The following is a 24,187-nucleotide window of genomic DNA, read 5'->3' as shown; positions in this document are numbered from 1 at the left end:
AAACTGGGTCTCAAGAAAAAGGATGGATGCAAATCCAACAGAGCGAGAGAGCTGGAAGGCACGCATCCTCTTTCTACTTCTCCTTTCCTCTCCTAGGTTCTGCTTTGACAGACTCTTGTGATGCTGAGGGTCTAGATCTCCACTACAGAGTCATGTCTGTGTTTAATGCAGTGACTTCCACTACAGAGTCATGTCTGTGTTTAATGCAGTGACTTCCACTACAGAGTCATGTCTGTGTTTAATGCAGTGACTTCCACTACAGAGTCATGTCTGTGTTTAATGCAGTGACTTCCACTACAGAGTCATGTCTGTTTATAATGCAGTGACTTCCACTACAGAGTCATGTCTGTTTATAATGCAGTGACTTCCACTACAGAGTCATGTCTGTTTATAATGCAGTGACTTCCACTACAGAGTCATGTCTGTGTTTAATGCAGTGACTTCCACTACAGAGTCATGACTGTTTAATGCAGTGACTTCCACTACAGAGTCATGTCTGTTTAATGCAGTGACTTCCACTACAGAGTCATGTCTGTTTATAATGCAGTGACTTCCACTACAGAGTCATGTCTGTGTTTAATGCAGTGACTTCCACTACAGAGTCATGTCTGTGTTTAATGCAGTGACTTCCACTACAGAGTCATGTCTTTGTTTAATGCAGTGACTTCCACTACAGAGTCATGTCTGTTTATAATGCAGTGACTTCCACTACAGAGTCATGTCTGTATTTAATGCAGTGACTTCCACTACAGAGTCATGTCTGTACCTTGTGTGTGGTGGAAGTTGCTGTTGCCTCCCTGTGTGTTGCCGGGGTTGATGCCCAGCTGGGTGAGGGTGGAGGCCAGGTTCCCTGTGCTGCTGCCCCCGCTCAGAGAGTTGGATCCTGGGTAGCCCGGCTCGTCCTGGTCGAGCGGCGTGGGCAGCGGGGAGGGGAAGTGGAGACTGGAGAGGTCCGGCAGAGAGCCGCCGGTGTTCAGGGCTGACGGGACGCCGTGTGCTGGCGTGGACGGTTGCTCCGGAGACGTAAATATGCTGAGAGGAGAGGAGAAGAGGATTTACGTGTACAGCCTGTCCATGCTTCCTGACACTTCAGCACCAGAGAGAGAGAGAGACCTCTGTGTTGTGAGAGTTTATTGTTTCTTGTTGCTTGCAAAGAAATGGGTCAAAAATGTGCTTTGGGGAAAGAATAAGTCACGACCAGCTCGTCTCCAGAGGTCAGGACGGCAGAGAAACCGACTTACAGCTGAGCGAGCACTACAGCTGCTTTCTGTACTATCTAGGGTACGATTCCCCCGGAGTGGGGACTTTTTGCAGGTCTGTTTTAGTCCCACAGGGGTCCTGCATCCTGTTTGAAGTCAGACACAAAGCCTTTTAAGACCCCAACTAAAATCATTTAAGACCCCAAAACGTCAAAGCTCTTTCTTTGCTAGAGGCCGAGTTACAGTTTCAGCTCCAGCTTCAGTGTTTAGAATAAAGGGGATCAGACTTGAGATTCTTAGGGAGCACCAGGATCTCTAAAAGGTGGGAACTGGGTTTTTAGACTTACTTGATACCGGGGACTTCACAGGACTTGGGTCGAGACGTCAGCTGAGGAAACTGGAAATAAGAAATAGAGAATATGAGAAACTGAAACCTTCAAACAGTCTGATCCATGTTTTAAACTGACAGGACCACCGATAGATTTTATTGATCGATCTGAAGCGTTGAGGAAACAGGAGGACGTCTTTATGAACCAGCGTTTACAGAGGAAGAAGAGACTCAACAGAGTTCTGTTTTAATCGCTTTCTGCAATTTTTTTAGAAGTGAAACCAGAAAAGCTGAATGGAAGAGCGTCTTCAAAATGTAACTGTGGCAACACGATAACGTTCAGACTCTGATGCTTCTGATTATAAGGAGAATAAAAAGAGCATCTTTACCTTCTTGTTGTCCCAGGGTTTGAGAAGTTTCCCCTCGTCCAACATGATCTCCTCTATGGGGGGGACGGGGTACGGAAACACTGAGGGACAAAACACAGGAGAGTGTAAATATGCAGGTGTTACATCAAATCTGTGAGCAGCAGAGGGTTCAATTTTAAAGTCAACTTTATCTACATCTGGTGAAATCATATATTAATGTTAGGGGTGGACAGATATTGTTTCAGGGCCGATACTGACACGAGGCTGATAACTGATGGAGCGATATGCATTTGGAATATTAAACCTCCAAAAAAAGACTGTTTAAATACCTGAAGCTAATGTTTAAATGGAAGGAGTTAACAGTTAACCAGTTACACATCATAATAACAACAATAATTATTATCATTATCTTTACTTATGTATCCCTGAAAACAGGGTTATAAAGAGCTTTACAAATAAGAAAAACAAAAGACAGCAAAAGAGAAATGTGAGGAAGACAAATTATAGGAAATATAACAATGTTGGAAGAAGAAAAACATCAAAAGATAAAAGATTAAAACTATTAAATATCAGAAATGTTAAATATCAAAATGTACAAAAATAAAATACAAGTATTCAAAAATCTATTTATAGAAATATAAAATATGCAAAACTAAAAGGATAAAAATCAACAAATATTCAAACAAAATAAAATGTATTTATATATTTAATAAACAAAATAAAATTATAAAAATGTAATAGTTTACAAAAATAAAATTATTCAACTATACAAAATAAAACTTCAAATATAAAAACAAAATTGAAAAAATTACAAATTTAATTAAAAACATGTATTCACAATTAAACTTAAAAAAGATATACAAATGTAAAATAAAATTATGAAAATATAAAATCCTGCCAGTGATACTGCCTATAAAGAATAAAAACCTCTTGATTAAAACACACTCATGTAACGTCTAGCCAATCAGATCATGTCGTGGGCGGGACTTAGTAAAAAGAGACCCAAAGGTAAGGACACACCTGCAGCAGAGCCAAAGTCGTTCCAATGCATCAACTCATTTTATCGGCCACTGGTGGGAAAAAGCCGATACAGATAATCGGCTAAATGTCAGATATCGTCCCCAGTATCGGTCGACCTCTAATCACTACATTGTTGTTAAATAAAGAGTAAACTCTGTGAACTCAGAGGTTCAGCTGAGTGTTAGAGATATTTATGAACCCTTCCGGGCGCTCACAAGCTCCAGAGTCACAAACACGGTTATTGTTTCAATTTGTAAATCCCCTCAGAATAGAAAGAGAAACTATGTTTGTTGTATGATCCACATTTGGTGTTACAGGCCTTGGGGAGGCTCTGTTGCGTGCCAGATAAATAGTGTTAACACAGCAGTGTGCGAAAGTATAAACTGCTTCCACGGCTGAAGGCGAGACCATGAAACCGTCACACACAGCCAGAGAAAGTGGGTTACACAGAGGACCGGTTTCTGCTTTTTATCCAACATACTCAAGGTTCAAGTTTCTTAAAGTGAAGAACTTCTATTTTCACTTTTCTTAGAACACAACAAACAGCAGATATCTGGGTTAGGAGTCTTCGTCAAAGTGAAACTAACTGATGGTAAGATGTTTCCACCGGCTGTTTACGAGTGTGGTGAGAATTCATCATCAGCAGATTCATGGTTAACGAGAACTTCGTTTATCCAGTACTCGCAGGAAGTTCCCAAAAAACAGATGCTGTGTTTACTTACTGTATCATTTCTTCTTCTTTATTGTGCTCAGGTTTAATTTGGGCTTTCGGGGCTTTATTTAAGACTTATTTAAGCTTTTAGAGTCAGAAACTGGGAAGGAAGAGATGGGAAAGAGGCCTGGAGTCAGATTCAAACTCTGGCCAACTGCGTCGAGGAACCAGCCGCTACGGACATAACCACAAAGCTAACGGCGCCCCTACGGTCTCATTTCTCCTTCAGTTTCAGACTAATCAGAGACTTAGTAATGCTGATAAACAACCACATCCTTTATATCATTTCTCCTGACGCATACATTGTCTATGAAAGTGGATGTAGCCACCACGGTGATGCCTGCTAGCTTGTATGCTAATGTTTTGAGGCCTTGAGTTTCAGCATTTTGGCCTCACGATGTTTTCGTTTGTTTTGGGGGAACAGAAGCGACCTTTTTTGGAGCCTAGGTGATAGGTGATAAAAAAAAGAGTGGATGTGATGTCATGATTGACAGCTCTGTTGACCAATGATAGATGCAGAACTTTTTAAACAGTGAATGTTACATTCAAGCTCAGAAACAGGAATAAAAACCAGGCATGAAAATCACAGCTTTTAGATATTCATAATAATAAAAACATCAGGGTTCGTTGTCCTGAAACATGACAAGAGTGTGTGAGTGTGTGTGTGTGTGTGTGTGTGTGTGTGTGTGTGTGTGTGTAAGAGTGTGTATAACTCACTTCTTCTGCCTTCTCCATCGCCTGTAGGATCACACAGACAGAAAGAATACGGTTAAATATCAAACATCAATTCTTTAAACACCAAAACATAGAGTCTACATCAGGTGTGATCTGGCAGCCGAGTCCTGGAGCAGATTTTATATCTAGTTTTTATTGAGGACATCCTGGTTCTGCTGGCAACTGGAGGAAAACCTGTTTAGACTGAGATCTTTATCCTGAGGAAACATGTGAGCCGTTCAGTGAGGCCAGAAAAGTTGGTCTAACAATGAACAGGTCACATAAAAAAAAAAGAAACAGGGAACAATGACCTCTCAGATTTTAAAGCGCCCTCATTAGAAATCACAACCTTAACGTTGTTCAGAATCTTCAGAATTCTGACATCATCAAAGACAGAATTCTGACATCATCAGAGATAGAATTCTGACATCAAAGACAGAATTCTGACATCATCAAAAACAGAATTCTGACATCATCAAAGACAGAATTCTGACATCATCAGAGATAGAATTCTGACATCATCAAAGACAGAATTCTGACATCATCAAAGACAGAATTCTGACATCATCAAAAACAGAATTCTGACATCATCAAAGACAGAATTCTGACATCATCAAAAACAGAATTCTGACATCTTCAAAGACAAAATTCTGACATCATCAAAAACAGAATTCTGACATCATCAAAGACAGAATTCTGACATCTTCAAAGACAAAATTCTGACATCATCAAAGACAGAATTCTGACATCATCAAAGACAGAATTCTGACATCATCAAAGACAGAACTCTGACATCATCAAAAACAGAATTCTGACATCATCAAAGATAGAATTCATACATAATCAAAAACAGAATTCTGACATCTTCAAAAACAGAATTCATGACATCATCATGATGTCAGAATTCTGGAATTCTGTCTTTGATGTCAGATTTCTAGAACACCTGCTGTTGCTCTCCATACAGACCGTTTCTCCTGTTGACACCTGATTTGACTTCTTACACTAAAATCCAGACCCCCTGCATATAGACATAATGACTAAACACACCTAATCCAACACAAGAGGGGCGGGCCTCGCCCAAATCAGCATATGCAAGAGGGGGCGTACTTGAAGATAACTGAACAAACATTAATTCAATCATCTGCGTTGTTTCTCTTAGATCAACATACTGACAGTCATCTGTTTGTGTTTTTGTTCAGCTGCCTCACCTGAGCGTCTGTTGCCCTGGGGGGTGAGGGTGGGTCCTCCAGTCATGAACGGGTCTCCTGTGGTAGGGTTCATTACGCTGGTGTGAAGGGCCGAGTCGGAGTTGGTCCTGAGGGTGAGAGACAAACCGTGTGAGGGGATTTAGGAATGGAATAGGTTGAGGGTTGGGTGAGTCTTCAAACTCCGTGACAATTCAACGTCAAAGCAAAATACACTCCCACATTGACATCTTCAGGCTGATTTATACTTCTGCGTCTCCCCAGGCAGCAGGAGCTGACGCGGACATGATCACCACGTATTTGTGCATGGATGTGTCCGTGTCACGCAGCAATTCTCCTCCGAAACGCTAGAGGGCAGTGTGGTCTCTTTGATAGCCGGTCTCCCTGCTTCCGGCCCCGCTACGATCTCTGTTTCCTTTTCCTCAGTGATTCAGAGCGTGTTCTGTTAATCTACAGCTGATACATGTTGTTGTTAATCATACAGACATGATTACATGAAGAACAGAGAGGAGGAGAGGAAATACACGGATGATGTCCGGGATCCAGGAAGTGCTGTAAATGCAGGAAATACAATACCCCCGAGCGGACCAATCACAGGGCTTATACATTTTGGAGGAGGTGCACGTCAGCTACGTTTGTAGGACTCTGCGTAAGTACAAGAGCTATGTGGACCTCCGGCGTAGGCTACGCCGTCGATTCGATGCAGACGTATAAATCAGCCTTTACGCTTCTTTCAACACAAACCAGGACATTAAACCATTCAACAGACTTTATGAAAAGACGGACAACATGTCAGCTCCATAAAAGTGAAGCCAAAACTATTAGAGGTCCCCCTGTTGACTGGCTGAAGTATATGTCTTAAGCCCCGCCTCCTCCCTGTTAACAGATGGGACATGGGTCAAACTCTAAAATCAAACACAGGTCAAATGAATGTTTTCTGTCATTATCGTTAGTTCTGATTGATGTCAGTGTTCATGTTTCTGACTCGTTTACGTTGAATAATTATTTGGTGTTAAAGAAAGGGGGGTATGACATCATGATTGACAGCTCTGTGGACCAATGACAGAGGTTAAATATGTTCTCATTTGAGTAAGGTGCAGGCGGGACGTCCATACAGCCGATCTCTGGCTCCACTTATGCAGCTTGTCAGGGTTCATCATGATATATTTTGGCTTCACTTTTGTAGGACAGGAGTGGTCCGGGATGAGTAAAGGCCGAATCCCCTTTACCAGAGTCTGAATTGGGTTCACATTGCATCAGCTAGCAAAAAGTGTGTCTTGGTTTTTTTAAATGTATGCACTCCGAGGAACTCTGGTAATGCATATAAAAGAAAGTGGACTTCTAGCCTCTAGGCTTCTGGAGAGACGGATAATGATGAAAGGAAAAGAAGGAGATTCAGGAAGAACTCAGAAAGACGAGAGGGGGTCAGGGTTTTTGATGTTCGCAGAAAAAAGTTTCAATCCTCAAAACAAGTCCGCCGAAAATCAGAAGAAAGAAAACGTCCCAAAGAAAAGTTTAAACTCTGAACAAGACTTTCTTTTCTCAAGATAAGAGCTTGTGAAAGGCCAGTGGAAGGAAGGAAGAAGGAAGGAAGAAGAAAGGAAGACGAGGAAGACGAGGAAGACGAGGATGAGGAGGATTCACCTGTTGAGTGCAGTGGTGGGGAGACGGTACAACTGGCTTTTATCCCCGGGGAAGTTTCCGGACCAATTCCTTTTCGTGATCGACAAGAACAAAAAGTTACTTTCCTCCCCGGAGCAGCAACATGGGAAAGTAAAGGGGGAGAGAACATGGGGAGAAGAGCGAAAAGGCCCCGGAAGAAAGCGCAAAGCGGAGGAAAAAAGAAAGATGGAGGCAGCGAGCGGAGGAAAGAGGGAGGCTGGCGTGTCAGCTCACGTGACGTTGAAGGTTCGTGTTCAATATTTAAAGCACAAAAGATTAAAGTTTTTAAGAGAAGTGTGCCGGTTTAGAGGAATATAAAGTTGTATTAATGTTAAAAATGTGAGAGAAGTTAAGACTTTTACTAATTTTTTACAGAAAGCTGCAAAATGCAAATCAGTCAAGGAGTCCCACAGGGATAAATGCTGGGACCCTTTATTTTGTGTATTTTTCTTCATGATATGATTAAAATAATAGATTTTTATTCTGATTGGACAAACATAATGTATGTTTGGCTAATGTACCTGGGGGGGAAAGTATTTCTGCCACCTTGCAGTCAAATGTATATACTGGTAGAAATGATGTCCTTACTTCCTCTGGCTGACGAACAGGACTCTTTTAAAGTCTTAAAAAATGATACAGACAGTAACGCCTAAAACTGACCTCATGATTGCAAACAACAATAAACAACGTTTATATTTTGGTTCCAAAGCAGCTTGATGAAATGAAAACTATCGTGGATGTAACAACAAACTCAACTCACACAATTTCATTCATGATGCTGGGTTCAGGATACGACCTTTTCACCAGGTTTAAGGTGTCATGGTGCCTTCACATGGGGTTGGGTTTTTTATTGTGTTTAAGAGAAGAGATTAGGGAGGTAAGGATATATCACAAGCCGTTTAAAAACGGTACAAATAAGGGGGGATTAAAATCGATTCAACAACATTTGTATTACGATATTATTCTTTAACAGTAGAAGGCGCTAGCTGCATTTCACTCCGCTTGTTCAGCATCATGAAGTCTCTTGTGCTGCTCTCTCGTCACTCGCTGAGTTGAGCGTAACAGCCATGGCGGCAGCAGGTCAGGATGCACCTCTGTGGTTACAGTCTGAGGTACGGCAGTATTTTGGCTTTCCCTGATATTCCTAAAGAACAACATGTCAATTCACAGCCCGGAGTATAAGCTGCACTTTAGTTTATTTAAAGAGATTTACCTTATTTGTTTTAATATTTAATACTTTCATTTGGGAATCGTTCACTTTCCACTTGTTCAGAAATTTTTCCAACAAGGTCCAAAGCTTGATCCGTAAGGCAACAGGACTGGTAGAAATTCTTGAAGACGTTTCACCTCTCCTCTGAAAGGCTTCAAGAAGCCTTGAAGACGTTTCACCTGAGGAGAGGTTTTACAAGCTAACAGGAAGTACAACTATCTCTTTAAAGATGAAGTTTTAATGTGCATAAGTAATGAAAGTGAGGCTGGGTATAAACTGACACACAGCGGCGGCAGAGACAGGCTGTTATTCATGATCCTGAAAAAAGGCCTCTGACTAATTGAAGGACCTTTCATCATGTGCCGTCTCTTCTTCTGAATCTGAATCTGAATCTTATCAGATTGAAGCGAATTGCCTCCCTTATTTAACGGTACCTATTTTAATTTTCAAAGCTTCATTCATCCTGACTGCTTTATGGGAAGCTGGAAACGAGCAGACTGGTTATGTTTGTTTTTTTCTGTTGTGGTATTCTCTGGCAGCTACGATGTTTTATCTGGCATGAACACCACAGAAGAAGAAGAGCTGAGGAACTGGATCAAGATTTATTTTGACCCAAACCTCCAACCTTTGAAGGCGGTTTACCAGTCTGTTGAATAAACACGCTCCTTTTTACTCTATGCCAACAAACCCAGACTCTTTTGTAATGAGACCTCAACAAACCAGAACCGAAGGACTCAGCTTCTCTCTGAGGAAGACAAAGTGCAAGAGGGATCTCTCTGAAACCTGCCAACATGTAACTGTTTTACTAGAAAACTTTGTTTGTTTAAAAAAATTCCTGTTGGTGGTTGGGGGCCCGACAAAGTAGCAGCTGGAGGAGTTGAACCCAAACTGTGTTTACTTGTCAGACTTCAGGGAATGGCTGGAGGTCATTTGCCAGCCTAATCTGTGTGTGAGTGTGTGAGTGTGTGAGTGTGTGAGTGTGTGAGTGTGTGTGAGTGTTTGTGATGTGCAGTGGACCTTCTGTGTCTGTGGACCGAGGCCAGTCCCTCTCTCTGAAGGGTAATTGTTGTCTTGTTAGAAGAAAACCAGAAAGAACGCAGACAGGCAGACAGGCAGGCGAGAATCAAGCGGCTGGAACTGGTTGCAGAAAACAGAAGAAGAGGCCAACAAAGAAAAATAAAAGGATGCAGATTCCCAGAAGAAGAGAGGGCAAAAAAAGGACTGAGAGCTCTTCAAAACCCAGTCAGGTTTGGAGAGGAGCCGGCGAAAATCAACTCTGCTCCTTGTTAGTCGTCTAGAGGTTAGTGTGAAGGCTGGAGAGGCAAATGAACCGCAGCAGCGCTCGTGGTGGGAGCTGTGAAAACCTTGGAGGAGCCTCAGTGACACCTCATGTGATCCCTGGGATTTATTTGGGGGATAAAGTCTCCGTGGCTTGGCTTCAGGATGTTGTGAGACTTTCATAGAAGCGGTTAAATATAGATATTAAGGCTACACAATACATCATGACAGCTCAGTGCAATTGTAGATCTGCTGATTTTAGAGCACAATGCAATTTTTCATCCTTGCTTGTGATGTTTTTAAATGTGTTAACAAGAGGGCGCTCCATTAGCGTGGCCCAAAAACCCTGAAAAGGCAAGTTGAGAGACGAGCTACATGTTGACTAAGTTACATACCTCTAATGATGTTTAAAGTTAAGTTTTAACAGCGCCCTAAACCCTGGGTCCTAAAATCTGAGCCCTAAAACCCTGAGCCCTAAAATCTGAGCCCTAAAATCTGAGCCCTAAACCCTGGGTCCTAAAATCTGAGCCCTAAAACCCTGAGCCCTAAAATCTGAGCCCTAAAACCCTGAGCCCTAAAATCTGAGCCCTAAAATCTGAGCCCTAAACCCTGGGTCCTAACATCTGAGCCCTAAAACCTGGGTCCTAAAATCTGAGCCCTAAACCCAGTGTCCTAAAATCTAAGCTCTAAAACCCTGAGCCCTAAAATCTGAGCCCTAAAATCTGAGCCCTAAACCCTGGGTCCTAAAATCTGAGCCCTAAAACCTGGGTCCTAAAATCTGAGCCCTAAACCCAGTGTCCTAAAATCTAAGCTCTAAAACCCTGGGTCCTAAAATCTGAGCCCTAAAACCGTGAGCCCTAAAATCTGAGCCCTAAAATCTGAGCCCTAAACCCTGGGTCCTAAAATCTGAGCCCTAAAACCCTGAGCCCTAAAATCTGAGCCCTAAAACCCTGAGCCCTAAAATCTGAGCCCTAAAATCTGAGCCCTAAACCCTGGGTCCTAAAATCTGAGCCCTAAAACCTGGGTCCTAAAATCTGAGCCCTAAACCCAGTGTCCTAAAATCTAAGCTCTAAAACCCTGAGCCCTAAAATCTGAGCCCTAAAATCTGAGCCCTAAACCCTGGGTCCTAAAATCTGAGCCCTAAAACCCTGAGCCCTAAAATCTGAGCCCTAAAATCTGAGCCCTAAACCCTGGGTCCTAAAATCTGAGCCCTAAAACCTGGGTCCTAAAATCTGAGCCCTAAACCCAGTGTCCTAAAATCTAAGCTCTAAAACCCTGGGTCCTAAAATCTGAGCCCTAAAACTGTGAGCCCTAAAATCTGAGCCCTAAAATCTGAGCCCTAAACCCTGGGTCCTAAAATCTGAGCCCTAAAACCTGGGTCCTAAAATCTGAGCCCTAAACCCCGTGTCCTAAAATCTAAGCTCTAAAACCCTGGGTCCTAAAATCTGTGCCCTAAAACCCTGGGTCCTAAAATCTGAGTCCTAAACCCCTGAGTCCTAAAATCTGAGCCCTAAAACCCGGGTCCTAAAATCTGAGCCCTTATCTCCAAGCCCTGAGCCCTAAACACTAAGCACTAAACCCTGACCCTAAACCATGCGTCCGTAAATCTGAGCCCTAAACACTAAGCCCTAACCCTGAGCTCTGAGCCCTAAACCCTGAGCCCTAAACCCTTGGAGCCTTAAACCCTGGACCCTAAAACTTAACCCCTATCCCTGAGCCCTAAATGCTAAGCCTTAAATACTGAGCCCTAAACACTAAGCCCTAAACCCTGAGCTCTGAGCCCTAAACCCTTGGAGCCCTAAACTCTGAGCCCTAAACCTGGAACCCTAAACCATGAGCCCTTAACCTTTTGCACTTAACTCTGAGCCCTAAACCCTAAGCCCTCAACCTTGATCCATAAATCCTGAGCCCCATACCCAAAGCCTTAAACCCTACACCCTAAGCCCTACACCCTTAGCCCTACAGTCTGTTTTGTAACAAGCTCAAAGTTCCTTAGAGGAGCTTTAATCTTAGAAACAGTGTACAGACTTTATAATGGCGCTAATATGTGCAAAAGATTTCAAGAAAATGTATTTTGGGTTTAACTTTGAAGGTCTCAGGACATATTTCCCAGAGATTTAGTCAGATAGTTTGACATGTTCCCCCACTCGGTGACATTTCTGCTTTTGTTTTGATGTAATTTTCATCCTCTAGGTGAAGATCTGAGGCGTCACAGAGGCTTCAGAAAGATCTCAGAGCGGTGGAGGAAGAGGAGGCTCGACAAGCTGCTTTGAAAAGTGAGACGGAGGCTTTCCTGCTGATAGCTTGGTTTTGACAGACAGACAGACAGACAGACAGACAGACAGACAGACAGACAGACAGACAGACAGACAGACAGACAGACAGACAGACAGACAAGCAGGCAGGCAGGCAGGCAGGCAGGCAGGCAGACAGACAGACAGACAGACAGACAGACAGGCAGGCAGACAGGCAGACAGACAGACAGGCAGGCAGGCAGGCAGGCAGGCAGGCAGGCAGGCAGGCAGACAGACAGACAGACAGACAGGCAGGCAGACAGGCAGGCAGGCAGGCAGGCAGGCAGACAGACAGACAGACAGACAGACAGGCAGGCAGGCAGGCAGGCAGGCAGACAGACAGACAGACAGACAGGCAGGCAGACAGGCAGGCAAACAGGCAGGCAGGCAGACAGACAGACAAGCAGACAAGCAGACAGACAGACAAGCAGGCAGGCAGGCAGACAGACAGGCAGACAGACAGGCAGACAGGCAGACAGGCAGACGGACGGACGGACAGGCAGGCAGGCAGGCAGGCAGGCAGGCAGGCAGGCAGACAGACAGACAGACAGACAGACAGACAGACAGACAGACAGGCAGGCAGACAGACAGACAGACAGACAGACAGACAGACAGACAGGCAGGCAGGCAGGCAGGCAGGCAGGCAGGCAGACAGACAGGCAGGCAGGCAGACAGACAGACAGACAGACAGACAGACAGACAGACAGACAGACAGACAGGCAGGCAGACAGACAGGCAGGCACACAGACAGGCACACAGACAGACAGACAGGCAGACAGACAGACAGACAGGCAGACAGACAGGCAGACAGACTGTACCTTCTCCAGCTGGGGTCAGGAGGCGGGGACAGGTAGGCAGAGTTATACTGGGAGCTGTCCACCTGAGGAGACGGGCGGTTAAGGAAACAACAAACTCAACATGATGCCGTTTCTCTTTCACTTTCAGTTTCTGGTTCTTCTGAAGGCCGGCTGCGTTCAGTGTGGTTTACACTTCTCTTTTCATCGCTGGTGAAATATAACGGCTGGTTAAATGAGAAAACAACCCACACAGACAGAATCTGTCTGCTCGGCTGTTGGATAAAAACAGTTATGAAATATCCAAACTGTAATCAACAGCTTTTTTGTCTCCTTGGAGAACAGTTTTCAGCTCAGAGCTTCACACTCAAACTGTTTCACACTTTCTCCTGAGCAGACCGGGTGTTACACGCACTGTACTGATTTAAACCGCTCCACGGTTAGACCTTCCTTTCCTTCCTCTTCCTTTCAGCCCGAACCATCGCTATGTTCAGTGGTATGAACCTGAAACAGACGCTGATGTTCTTGTGATGTTCTTGTAATTAACGGGTCTTCAGTTGAAATAACATCATGATGCAGATTAGTCCAAAGTCCAGCTTTGTCAGGTCTGTCCTCAAGAGGAGAAGAAAACTACGTCTACAGTGTTTGTTTGTTGAATGGAGGTCTATGAAAGAGGATTAGAGACACTGATGTTTCTTTAGCTCTGACCTTCTTCATGGAATGTTCCATTTGTTCTCAGAATTCTGACATCATCAAAGACAGAACTCTGACATCATCAAAGACAGAATTCTGACATCATCAAAGACAAAATTCTGACACCTGAAACACTAAGCCCTAAACCCTGCGTCTTAAAATATAAGCCCTAAACCCTGTGTCCTAAAATATGAGCCCTAAACCCTGAGCCCTAAATGCTAAGCCCTAAACCCTGCATCCTGAAATCTGAGCCCAAACCCTGAGCCCTAAACGCTAAGCCCTAAACCCTGCATCCTGAAATCTGAGCCCAAACCCTGAGCCCTAAACGCTTAGCCCTAAACCCTGCGTCCTAAAATATGAGCCCTAAACCCTGAGCCCTAAACGCTAACCCCCATCAAAGTCAGAATTCTGGAATTCTGTCTCTGTATTGAGAGCAACAGCAGGTGTTCTAGACACTGTTTCTCCTGCTGACACCTGATTGGTGGATGCTACTCAGACAGAGACCAGAACCCTTCTCAGACTAAAATCCAGACCCTGAGATCCTGATTCTCAATAGGGGCTGGGTTATCTGTGTTGATTGAGGCCTTAACATTAGCTTGGTTATCATTTTGAGCTAGCAGGCTGCTTTTCACTTGTCAGAATTCCCATCAGACAGAAGAACTTCATGATTAGTGTTTTTGGTGTAAAGCTGACGTAAAGTCAGCTGTTGGAACTGTTCTAGCATCAGAGACTTGAAAATGAAAGAGCGGTGTTTTTAAAAGCTGTGCCATGACTGCAGGAGACTTGCAAGGAAACCAAATACACACCAACCTTTGAAGACTCTAACACCTAAGAGGAAATCACATTTAGCTTTTCAAGGCGTGCAGCTGTTCTTGCATAATGTTCACGGAGCAGCAGACCTTGGGCTGAGTATTTCGTCTGCAGAGGAAGTTTTAAATAGAAGTTTGTTGACCTTAAAGAGATAACAGGAGTAACACTGACATGATGACATGAGGAAAACTTCATGAGAGATAACATGAAGTCAGTGATGTGAGACTGACTTTGACTTAAGGTTTTGTCTTTCAGTGAGACCTCTTAAAAACACTAAACTTTAGACCCTTCTCCTGGAACTCAAGGATACTTGTCGGTTGCGGTACGGTCTGACTGGCGAGATGAAACGGCGGTCCCTCTGGACTCGCTCCACCAGACCGTGATGTCGAGTGGACCGGTTTGACTCCAGAGTGGAGGGGAAGGAGCCCTGAGAAAGAGAGAGGGACATTTTTTAAATTTATTACGCTCATTAATTCAGCATTTTTCCACTTTAAAACAAGAACAGAGTCACAAAGAACAACTTTCTTATCAGGGACGAAATGCTGCTCAACAGATTTATATCTCGCTCCTCGCTCCCAGCTCCTGCAGGGACACCGGACACAGACTTCACGTGAAGAGAAACGGTAACATTACAGGAAGGATCCCGTCAGACAGAGCTTTCTGAATAAGGTGCTTTTTGAACAGAAGAGACGTTACATCACCCTCTTCAAGGCCACCAACAGTTTCAGCTCACAGAGATGGAAGAAGGTATCATCCACACATCAGCTCCTTTCCTGCTGTTGTCTAATCTGTTATTTTAAATGGATCAGATCCAAACAACAACACAAACAGCTGACAGGTTTCAAATTCCCTAAATTACATTATCTGTGGTTGGAGTCTTAAAGAGAGTGATGTAACGTCTGTGGTTAAAAATCCTCTTCCTCTTCCTCATGAAGCTCTCTCTCTCTCTCTGCAGGGATCCTTTCTGTGACTCTGAGAATAACAACCTGAGCCTGTCAGGGACAAAAACAAGACCTGTTAGATGGACTTCAATCAAGACAATGTTGCAGCCATTGCAGCCTGTTTTAATCTTCGGGAACAGTTACATATTTTTGGGGTATTTTTTTGGTAAATGATGTTAAAAAAATATCCTAATTTCTGAAAGGGGTAGTTGACTTTCTGATGGACTGATTTGCGATATTCATTATTATAATTTAATTTAATTTATTAATTTATCTTCAAAATTAACTGCATTTATTTCTAATTATTTCAAAAAAATCGAATTATTATTCATAAAATTATTTTTGATTTATTAATTTTTTTTCTATTATTTTATTTTTGATTTGTATATATTAGCTCATTTAAAAAAATGTAATTTAATTCTTTATTTTTACTTTCGAATTATGGACACAAATAATATTTGTGCATGAGCTCTGCCTCTGAGTCTGATGGCTGCATTGTTGTTCTGTGTTGTGTTGGCTGAGTCTAATAAAAATGTAAAGAATGAAATAAAATAATAATAACAAATATGTCACCTGGTTTAAAATACCAGCATCTAATATTCTTCCACGACATTTCTTGTTTTCAGTCACTTTGAGGAAAATATTGTGATTTTCCACCTCTTACTTTTTTCATCAAATCTACTGGGTTGCGTGTAGAGCTGGGCGATATGACCTAAAAATAAACTCTTTTACATTTTACACTTTTGTTCTTTTCCTCTTTAAAAAAACAACAAATGACAAAAAGTAAATAAAAACAAATGTGCTTTTATTTTATTGTGAAATTCAACTCAAAGCAAACAGGTTGAAGCTCAAGCTGTGAACTTGTCATTAATTCATCGTGTTTCCGTCTTTAGCTAGACACCCTCCGCAGTCAACTGTGGTTCGCTCAAGGTCTGACACCGCAAAATCCAAACCCGCTCTAAACCACTCATGAGACTGTTCTTCTGTGGAACGCTCATCTTTAACTCCTGCAGCAGCCATGTTGTTGTTTTGTGCGTCTCTGCAGGAAGTAAACAAAGGGGGATGGTGTGAACTACGAGAGCCCACAGAGAGCGGCGGAGGAACTTAAAGACAACTTTCATTTTGAAACTCGTCCAAAACCGCAGATATGTTTGAATCAATAAAACTGATTTATCGCCCAGCCCTAGCTGCATGTGTGAAAAAGCAGACATCAGGTCCTGACCTCTTTCAGTCTGCGTCACAAATAATGTTCTGAATGAAATCAAGAAGCTCCTAAATTCCTCCGGAGCAGAAGACAAGCCAAAAGATCCTGCTACCTGCTGCAGCCAAGATAATTCAATCCTCATCTGAACTCAGGGAGAGAGAGAGGGAGGAGGAGGAGGAGGAGGAGGAGGAGGAGGAGGGGGAGGAGGAGGAGGAGGAGGAGAAGGAGGAGGAGGAGGAGGAGGGGGAGGAGGAGGAGGAGGAGGAGGGGGAGGGGGAGGAGGAGGAGGAGGGGGAGGAGGAGGAGGAGGAGGAGGAGGAGGAGGAGGAGGAGGAGGAGGAGGAGGCAGAAATGTGGAGGTGAAGATTCAGCTGTGATATCAGCAGAGGAGAGGAAGGGAGAGGCGATGATATTGATGAAACACTTCCATTACTGAATGAGTTTGGCTCGGCTGCAGCGCTGACGGGAAACTCTGATGACTCAGACGTGAAGAACTGCAGATTGTGGTGACGCAGCAGACCGTGTCCTCAACACTTCTACACCTTCACCACAGCTGTTCCTGTCCTCTAAAACTACTGCTTTTCCACTCTTAGTCCTCTGGTCATGTTTGTAGCAGGATGAACGTTTAGCAGCAGATGGAAAACACCTTATCATTGCATTTTAACCCTCAGGAAGTGTTTACAGAATCACAGATAAGGGAAGTCGCATCAGAAGTGAAAGTAAGGTGGTTATCAGTCACCTGGAAGTCCTGAGGGGTCCTGCCGATCTGGTTTACGTTGGGTAGCGAGCCGCCATAGTACGGACCCTGACTCCTGGCGAGGAGGAGCTTCTGAGCCTGGAGCTGAAAAGAAGACATAAATGTTAAAAGCTGCAAGATTGGGAGAAAAGTTTCAACAAAGGGGGACGAGTCTGCACCGATCCGAATCCTTCACTCCTTTAGAGTTGAAGATTTTGAGTAGACCGGTCTGCTTAGCTCTGGATCAGTAAAACTGAAAGCCTTCCACTGTTTATCTGCTCTGTGTTTACAGACTCTCAGCTCACCGGCAGGCTGCTTACAGCTGCTGATGACAGAAACACAGAGAAGGAACAACAGTTTACTCCAAAGTAAACTCTGAGATACACTTTAAAGTTACTCAATGAGAGACTTCCAGCTTTCCTGTACTCGTTCACCCCTCAGGAAATCTAAGCGCTGATTGTCTTTAGTGACACAGCATCAAGCAGATTAGTGTCTCAGTGTGAATGTTTGATGTAGAACAGATTGTTAGCTGCTCTTCATGCAGAGATCTGTTTATAGAGAGAAAGAAATCCTCCTCACATTAACAACCATGGGAGCAGGGAGTGTGTTCCTCCTGCTGTTGCTCTCCATCCAGACCTCAGAGGACAGATTCTACATTTCTATGAGCCTCAAGTCAGAGCTTAACAGCTTCTTCTTAACCACACCACGAGGCCGTAATCTGAACTCTAGACCACCAAAGAGACCTGGAGTGAGTTCACTATTCTCCAGCCGAGTTCTGGACAGACCCCAGATCATCATCCGCCTAATCTAATTCCAGTGGTTACTCACTGTCTGCCTGATCTTGTGGCTGATAAATCGTGATGCATTCACTGCCAGATGTTTTTCATTTTCAAACCTAATTCTCTGACCTGCAGAGAAAAACACAGAGAAAGCTCAGAAGTGACACTATTCCATGTCTCAGGTCTCAAAGTCGGTCTACGCATGGTTAAAGGCCTCAGCCAGCAACAACAACAAAACAACCCTCACTGCTGACCTCTGACCTTTGGCTTACTTTCGCAACACATGAAGCGACTGACTCAGTTTGTGGTTCACTGAAAACTTTCTGTGAACCAGACTCCCTGAAAAAAAGAGAGAAGACGTGGAGGTCTGCAAACTTATAAATATAATTACAGCATGTAAATATACACACACACACACACACACACACACACACACACACACACACACACACACACACACACACACACACACACACACACACACACACACACACACACACACACACACACACACACACACACACACACACACACACACACACACACACACTCCTAGATACTTTGAAAGTGTGGTGAGCTGATTTATCTGCAGCCTCCTCTGTCCTTGTTCTCTATCTGCTCGTGTCCTTGGATCTTTGAAAACACCTCTGCGTGTTCACCCTGAGTGTTTCAGATGCTGGCGTGCATTCCCTGATCTGTCCACTCTGTTTTACTTCTGCGGATGGATGTGTGCGTTAGCTTAGCCGCTCGGTGTAATCATTGTCCGGAGAGGAGAATGATTCCTGGACTGAGCTGGTGGATGAGTGATGAGGTTTTTAGACTCTTTCACCCAGAGAGGATTTTTGGCAGAGGAGTCTCTCTGAGTGAAAGTATGCAGTGGTGAAAAAGTGCTGACTCAGACTTTAGGTGTAATAAAAGCTGAGTCATTAATTGAATGAACTGAGAGGAATTCAGACGCCGTTTCTTGGTACGCCGATGACTCAGACGGACCCAACAGCAAACAGAGCGCTCGGATCAGTCCAGACTTTAACTACTGTTTGCACGCTCCATAACACCTGTAATACAGCAACACAACACTTAGTGACAAACACTCACTGACTGATCAGTCCCTCACAGAGAGTCCTGCATCTGTCAACAAGACGTCCTCCAGCAGCAGCAGCTGTCTGAGCCAGCACATTAACACACCATACTTTCTTTAACAGCTTCAATACATAAATATATTTAATAAATGTTACAAATCAACAACAAGAACAAACTTCTCTCCTCTCAGAGTTTGATGTCAGTAGCAGTAAGTGTGTGTGTTCACTAACACTGACTCTCTTTCGGGCTTTAACACCGTCTATGACCTGGAACGGCTCGACTCAGTTTTTATTTCATCACCCGGCTCTCTTCCGGGTCCTCCGGCTGGATAAGATGCTTGATTCTGATTGGTCAAAACCTCTTGACGACAGTTATTAACTTTCACTAACATGAGCAACACCAGAGACAAACTGATCACACGTCATGTCAAATCAATCCACAGAGTTCAGACACATTCAGCTTCTGCTTGTTGACACCACAGACCGTAAGGGGAGGGGAAACCGTTAGCTTCTGTTAGCGTCAAACAAGATGGCTAAACCGTTAGCTTCTGTTAGCATCACAACTATATGGCTATTACGATAGTTTTGGTCAAGCAGCAACTTCTGGTCTAAAAATATGAGTCCAATGTGGAAGTGCTAAAAACTGCAGTTCATGGAGGATCCGCTAGAGGCTGGCTCCAGAAGTACCAGAAACCACATACACACCCATTCAAAGAAGACGATCTTTACAGCAGAGATAAACATGTTTACAGCCTGGTTCAAAAGACCAGTGGAGTCCGGATAGATCATTTATCAATCAGCACACACTGTGAGGGGGGAATTTTTTATAACATGGCAATTTCAAATATATTAAGATTACGAGTCTTCCAATGAGAGGCACAGCTGACTTGATTGACAGGCGGGAACACTGTAGCTGTTGGCGAGGAGGCTCAAAGCCCCGCCTCTTAACGTCACAATCGCTGCCGTCGACGATTGGCCTCAATACAGCGTTTCAGAAACAGATGGGTGACGTCACGGATACTACGTCCATTATTTATACAGTCTATGGTTTCGGTTAGCATGCTAAATCGGCATGCTATGGACATTTTCATATTGGATCCTGTTCAGCGACATTTGCCTTTACTTTGAAACACCCAGATCAGGATATTTGATGTTAGCAGCACAACTCCCACTACTTTCAGAATAAAGGTGATGTGTGTGCTACATGTGAACATGTATATTTGGGAGCACTACAGCGAGTGCAAATAATTGTTTGCTAACGTTTTCTAAAACACGAGTCTCAGGAGGACTGAGCGCTCGTGGTGCTAGCTCTGCTGATGTTAGCCTCACTCTGCAGACACAGTAATCCTGTGTTTAGCTGTGATTTAAATTTGCGGTTATCATGTTTGTTGTATTCCTGCAACTCTGACGTTCCAAACTATATTTGATAAGATTTGCAGTGAAATTAAATGAAGCTGTGCTAACTTATCCAAAAGTTCCAAAAGCTTGTAAATAAATGGAGTCGAATGGTGGATTGGTGGATGAGCTTTGGAAATGAATCACAAAATTTTGGCTTCAGGCACAGTTCATTCATAAACGTGATCACACAATGAAGTAAAGGTTTCCAGCTACAGTCTGTGCGTCTATGGTGACCCTCCTCATTAAGGCTAACAGCATTTTACATGATACAGTGATTCTGTCTCCTCTCAGTAAAGGTTCAGTGTCAGAGAAATCAGATGTGGAGAACACGGCTACAATAAAGTCACTAAACTGCCTCAAACTAATAAACCAAAATATATAAAATAAACATGTTTCTGTTTGTGAGGATCAAAGAAGTTGAATTATTAATTTTTTTAATGTAAAATATCATTTTAACAATCTAAGGCATGCTTATTATAATATTCATGCTATTACACGATTACACAGGGAAGGGTGGATAAAAAAAGTGAAAGCTTTGATGGAAAATGTTGTGATATAAATTTGATGCCATATCGCCCACCTCTACACCCTACCCAGGTTTCACTGTGACGTACTGGTGCAACAAATCACAGCTGGAGCGTGATTCATTTACACCACCCTCACAGTTTGTCCCGCGTGTGATCCGCAAATCATTCGAGGGTTTATCACAGCGTGCAGCGACGGCTGTCGTCTTTAAATCATCAGGAGAAAGACGTCTGCAGAGTCCACATGGAGAGGTTTCTAAATACTCCACGCAGACTTGGACAGCTTCACTCTTTATTTATAGAAACACAAACTGCACAGCGTCCGTTATCTCCTCCTCTCAGTCGCTGCTCAGAGACAATCACAGAAACACTGCAGAGAGAGCGAGGACGATAATTATGCAGGGTTAAAATCCTAAAACACGAGCGGAGAGAGACGAGGGCATCGAACCCACTGAGAGACGAGGGCATCTAATCCACTGAGAGACGAGGGCATCTAATCCACTGAGAGACGAGGGCATCGAACCCACTGAGAGACGAGGGCATCGAACCCACTGAGAGACGAGGGCATCTAATCCACTGAGAGACGAGGGTATCGAACCCACTGAGAGACGAGGGCATCGAACCCACTGAGAGACGAGTGCATCGAACCCACTGAGAGACGAGTGCATCGAACCCACTGAGAGACGAGGGCATCTAATCCACTGAGAGACGAGGGTATCGAACCCACTGAGAGACGAGGGCATCGAATCCACTGAGAGACGAGTGCATCGAATCCACTGAGAGACGAGGGCATCGAACCCACTGAGAGACGAGTGCATCGAACCCACTGAGAGACGAGGGCATCGAACCCACTGAGAGACGAGTGCATCGAACCCACTGAGAGACGAGTGCATCGAACCCACTGAGAGACGAGGGCATCGAATCCACTGAGAGACGAGGGCATCAAACCCACTGAGAGACGAGGGCATCGAACCCACTGAGAGACGAGTGCATCGAACCCACTGAGAGACGAGGGCATCGAATCCACTGAGAGACGAGTGCATCAAACCCACTGAGAGACGAGGGCATCGAACCCACTGAGAGACGAGGGCATCAAACCCACTGAGAGACGAGGGCATCGAACCCACTGAGAGACGAGGGCATCGAACCCACTGAGAGACGAGGGCATCGAATCCACTGAGAGACGAGGGCATCGAACCCACTAAGAGACGAGTGCATCGAACCCACTGAGAGACGAGTGCATCGAACCCACTGAGAGACGAGGGCATCGAATCCACTGAGAGACGAGTGCATCGAACCCACTGAGAGACGAGTGCATCGAACCCACTGAGAGACGAGGGCATCGAACCCACTGAGAGACGAGTGCATCGAATCCACTGAGAGACGAGGGCATCGAACCCACTGAGAGACGAGGGCATCGAACCCACTGAGAGACGAGTGCATCGAACCCACTGAGAGACGAGTGCATCGAACCCACTGAGAGACGAGGGCATCAAACCCACTGAGAGACGAGTGCATCGAACCCACTGAGAGACGAGGGCATCAAACCCACTGAGAGACGAGTGCATCGAACCCACTGAGAGACGAGGGCATCGAACCCACTGAGAGACGAGTGCATCGAACCCACTGAGAGACGAGTGCATCGAACCCACTGAGAGACGAGTGCATCGAATCCACTGAGAGACGAGGGCATCGAACCCACTGAGAGACGAGTGCATCGAACCCACTGAGAGACGAGGGCATCGAATCCACTGAGAGACGAGTGCATCGAACCCACTGAGAGACGAGGGCATCGAACCCACTGAGAGACGAGGGCATCGAACCCACTGAGAGACGAGTGTATCGAATCCACTGAGAGACGAGGGCATCGAACCCACTGAGAGACGAGGGCATCGAACCCACTGAGAGACGAGTGTATCGAATCCACTGAGAGACGAGTGCATCGAACCCACTGAGAGACGAGGGCATCGAACCCACTGAGAGACGAGTGCATCGAACCCACTGAGAGACGAGTGCATCGAATCCACTGAGAGACGAGGGCATCGAATCCACTGAGAGACGAGTGCATCGAACCCACTGAGAGACGAGTGCATCGAATCCACTGAGAGACGAGTGCATCGAACCCACTGAGAGACGAGGGCATCGAACCCACTGAGAGACGAGTGCATCGAACCCACTGAGAGACGAGTGCATCGAATCCACTGAGAGACGAGGGCATCGAACCCACTGAGAGACGAGGGCATCGAACCCACTGAGAGACGAGGGCATCGAACCCACTGAGAGACGAGGGCATCGAACCCACTGAGAGACGAGTGTATCGAATCCACTGAGAGACGAGGGCATCGAACCCACTGAGAGACGAGGGCATCGAACCCACTGAGAGACTCACACACTCACACACATACACACTATCTCTCTCTCTCTCACTCACACACTCACACACATACACACACTCTCTCTCTCTCTCTCTCACTCACTCACACACATACACACACTATCTCTCTCTCTCACTCACACACTCACACACATACACACTATCTCTCTCTCTCTCACTCACACACTCACACACATACACACTATCTCTCTCTCTCTCACTCACACACTCACACATACACACACTATCTCTCTCTCTCTCACTCACACACTCACACACATACACACACTCTCTCTCTCTCTCTCACTCACACTCACACTCACACACATACACACACTATCTCTCTCTCTCTCACTCACACACTCACACACATACACACTATCTCTCTCTCTCTCTCACACACTCACACACATACACACACTATCTCTCTCTCTCACTCACACACTCACACACATACACACTATCTCTCTCTCACTCACTCACACACTCACACATACACACTATCTCTCTCTCTCTCACTCACACACTCACACACATACACACTATCTCTCTCTCTCTCACTCACACATACACACTATCTCTCTCTCTCTCACTCACACTCACACACATACACACACTATCTCTCTCTCTCTCACTCACTCACACACTCACACACATACACTATCTCTCTCTCTCTCACTCACACACTCACACATACACACACTATCTCTCTCTCTCACTCACACACTCACACACATACACACACTATCTCTCTCTCTCTCTCTCACTCACACACTCACACACATACACTATCTCTCTCTCTCTCTCACTCACACACTCACACATACACACACTATCTCTCTCTCTCACTCACACACTCACACAC

General features: G+C 44.6%; 1 protein-coding gene across 1 annotated transcript in view; it reads right to left on the bottom strand.

The window, feature by feature from the left end:
• Window positions 1-24,187, bottom strand: part of LOC117822676 — a 56,633-nt gene that overhangs the window by 15,386 nt on the left and 17,060 nt on the right. Inside the window, exons 2-10 of the mRNA XM_034697524.1 lie at window positions 17,172-17,273; window positions 14,598-14,714; window positions 12,809-12,870; window positions 7,191-7,259; window positions 5,550-5,656; window positions 4,345-4,365; window positions 1,917-1,996; window positions 1,547-1,596; window positions 767-1,032 (exon numbers count right to left, since the gene is read on the bottom strand). Of these exons, the coding sequence (XP_034553415.1) occupies window positions 767-1,032; window positions 1,547-1,596; window positions 1,917-1,996; window positions 4,345-4,365; window positions 5,550-5,656; window positions 7,191-7,259; window positions 12,809-12,870; window positions 14,598-14,714; window positions 17,172-17,273 (874 nt within the window). The remainder of the gene's footprint in view (window positions 1-766; window positions 1,033-1,546; window positions 1,597-1,916; window positions 1,997-4,344; window positions 4,366-5,549; window positions 5,657-7,190; window positions 7,260-12,808; window positions 12,871-14,597; window positions 14,715-17,171; window positions 17,274-24,187) is intronic.

Source organism: Notolabrus celidotus, chromosome 12 (assembly GCF_009762535.1).
Source record: "Notolabrus celidotus isolate fNotCel1 chromosome 12, fNotCel1.pri, whole genome shotgun sequence".
NCBI classification, from domain to species: domain Eukaryota; kingdom Metazoa; phylum Chordata; class Actinopteri; order Labriformes; family Labridae; genus Notolabrus; species Notolabrus celidotus.
The sequence above is the reverse complement of the archived record's forward strand: the minus strand, read 5'-3'. Positions and strand labels throughout refer to the sequence as shown.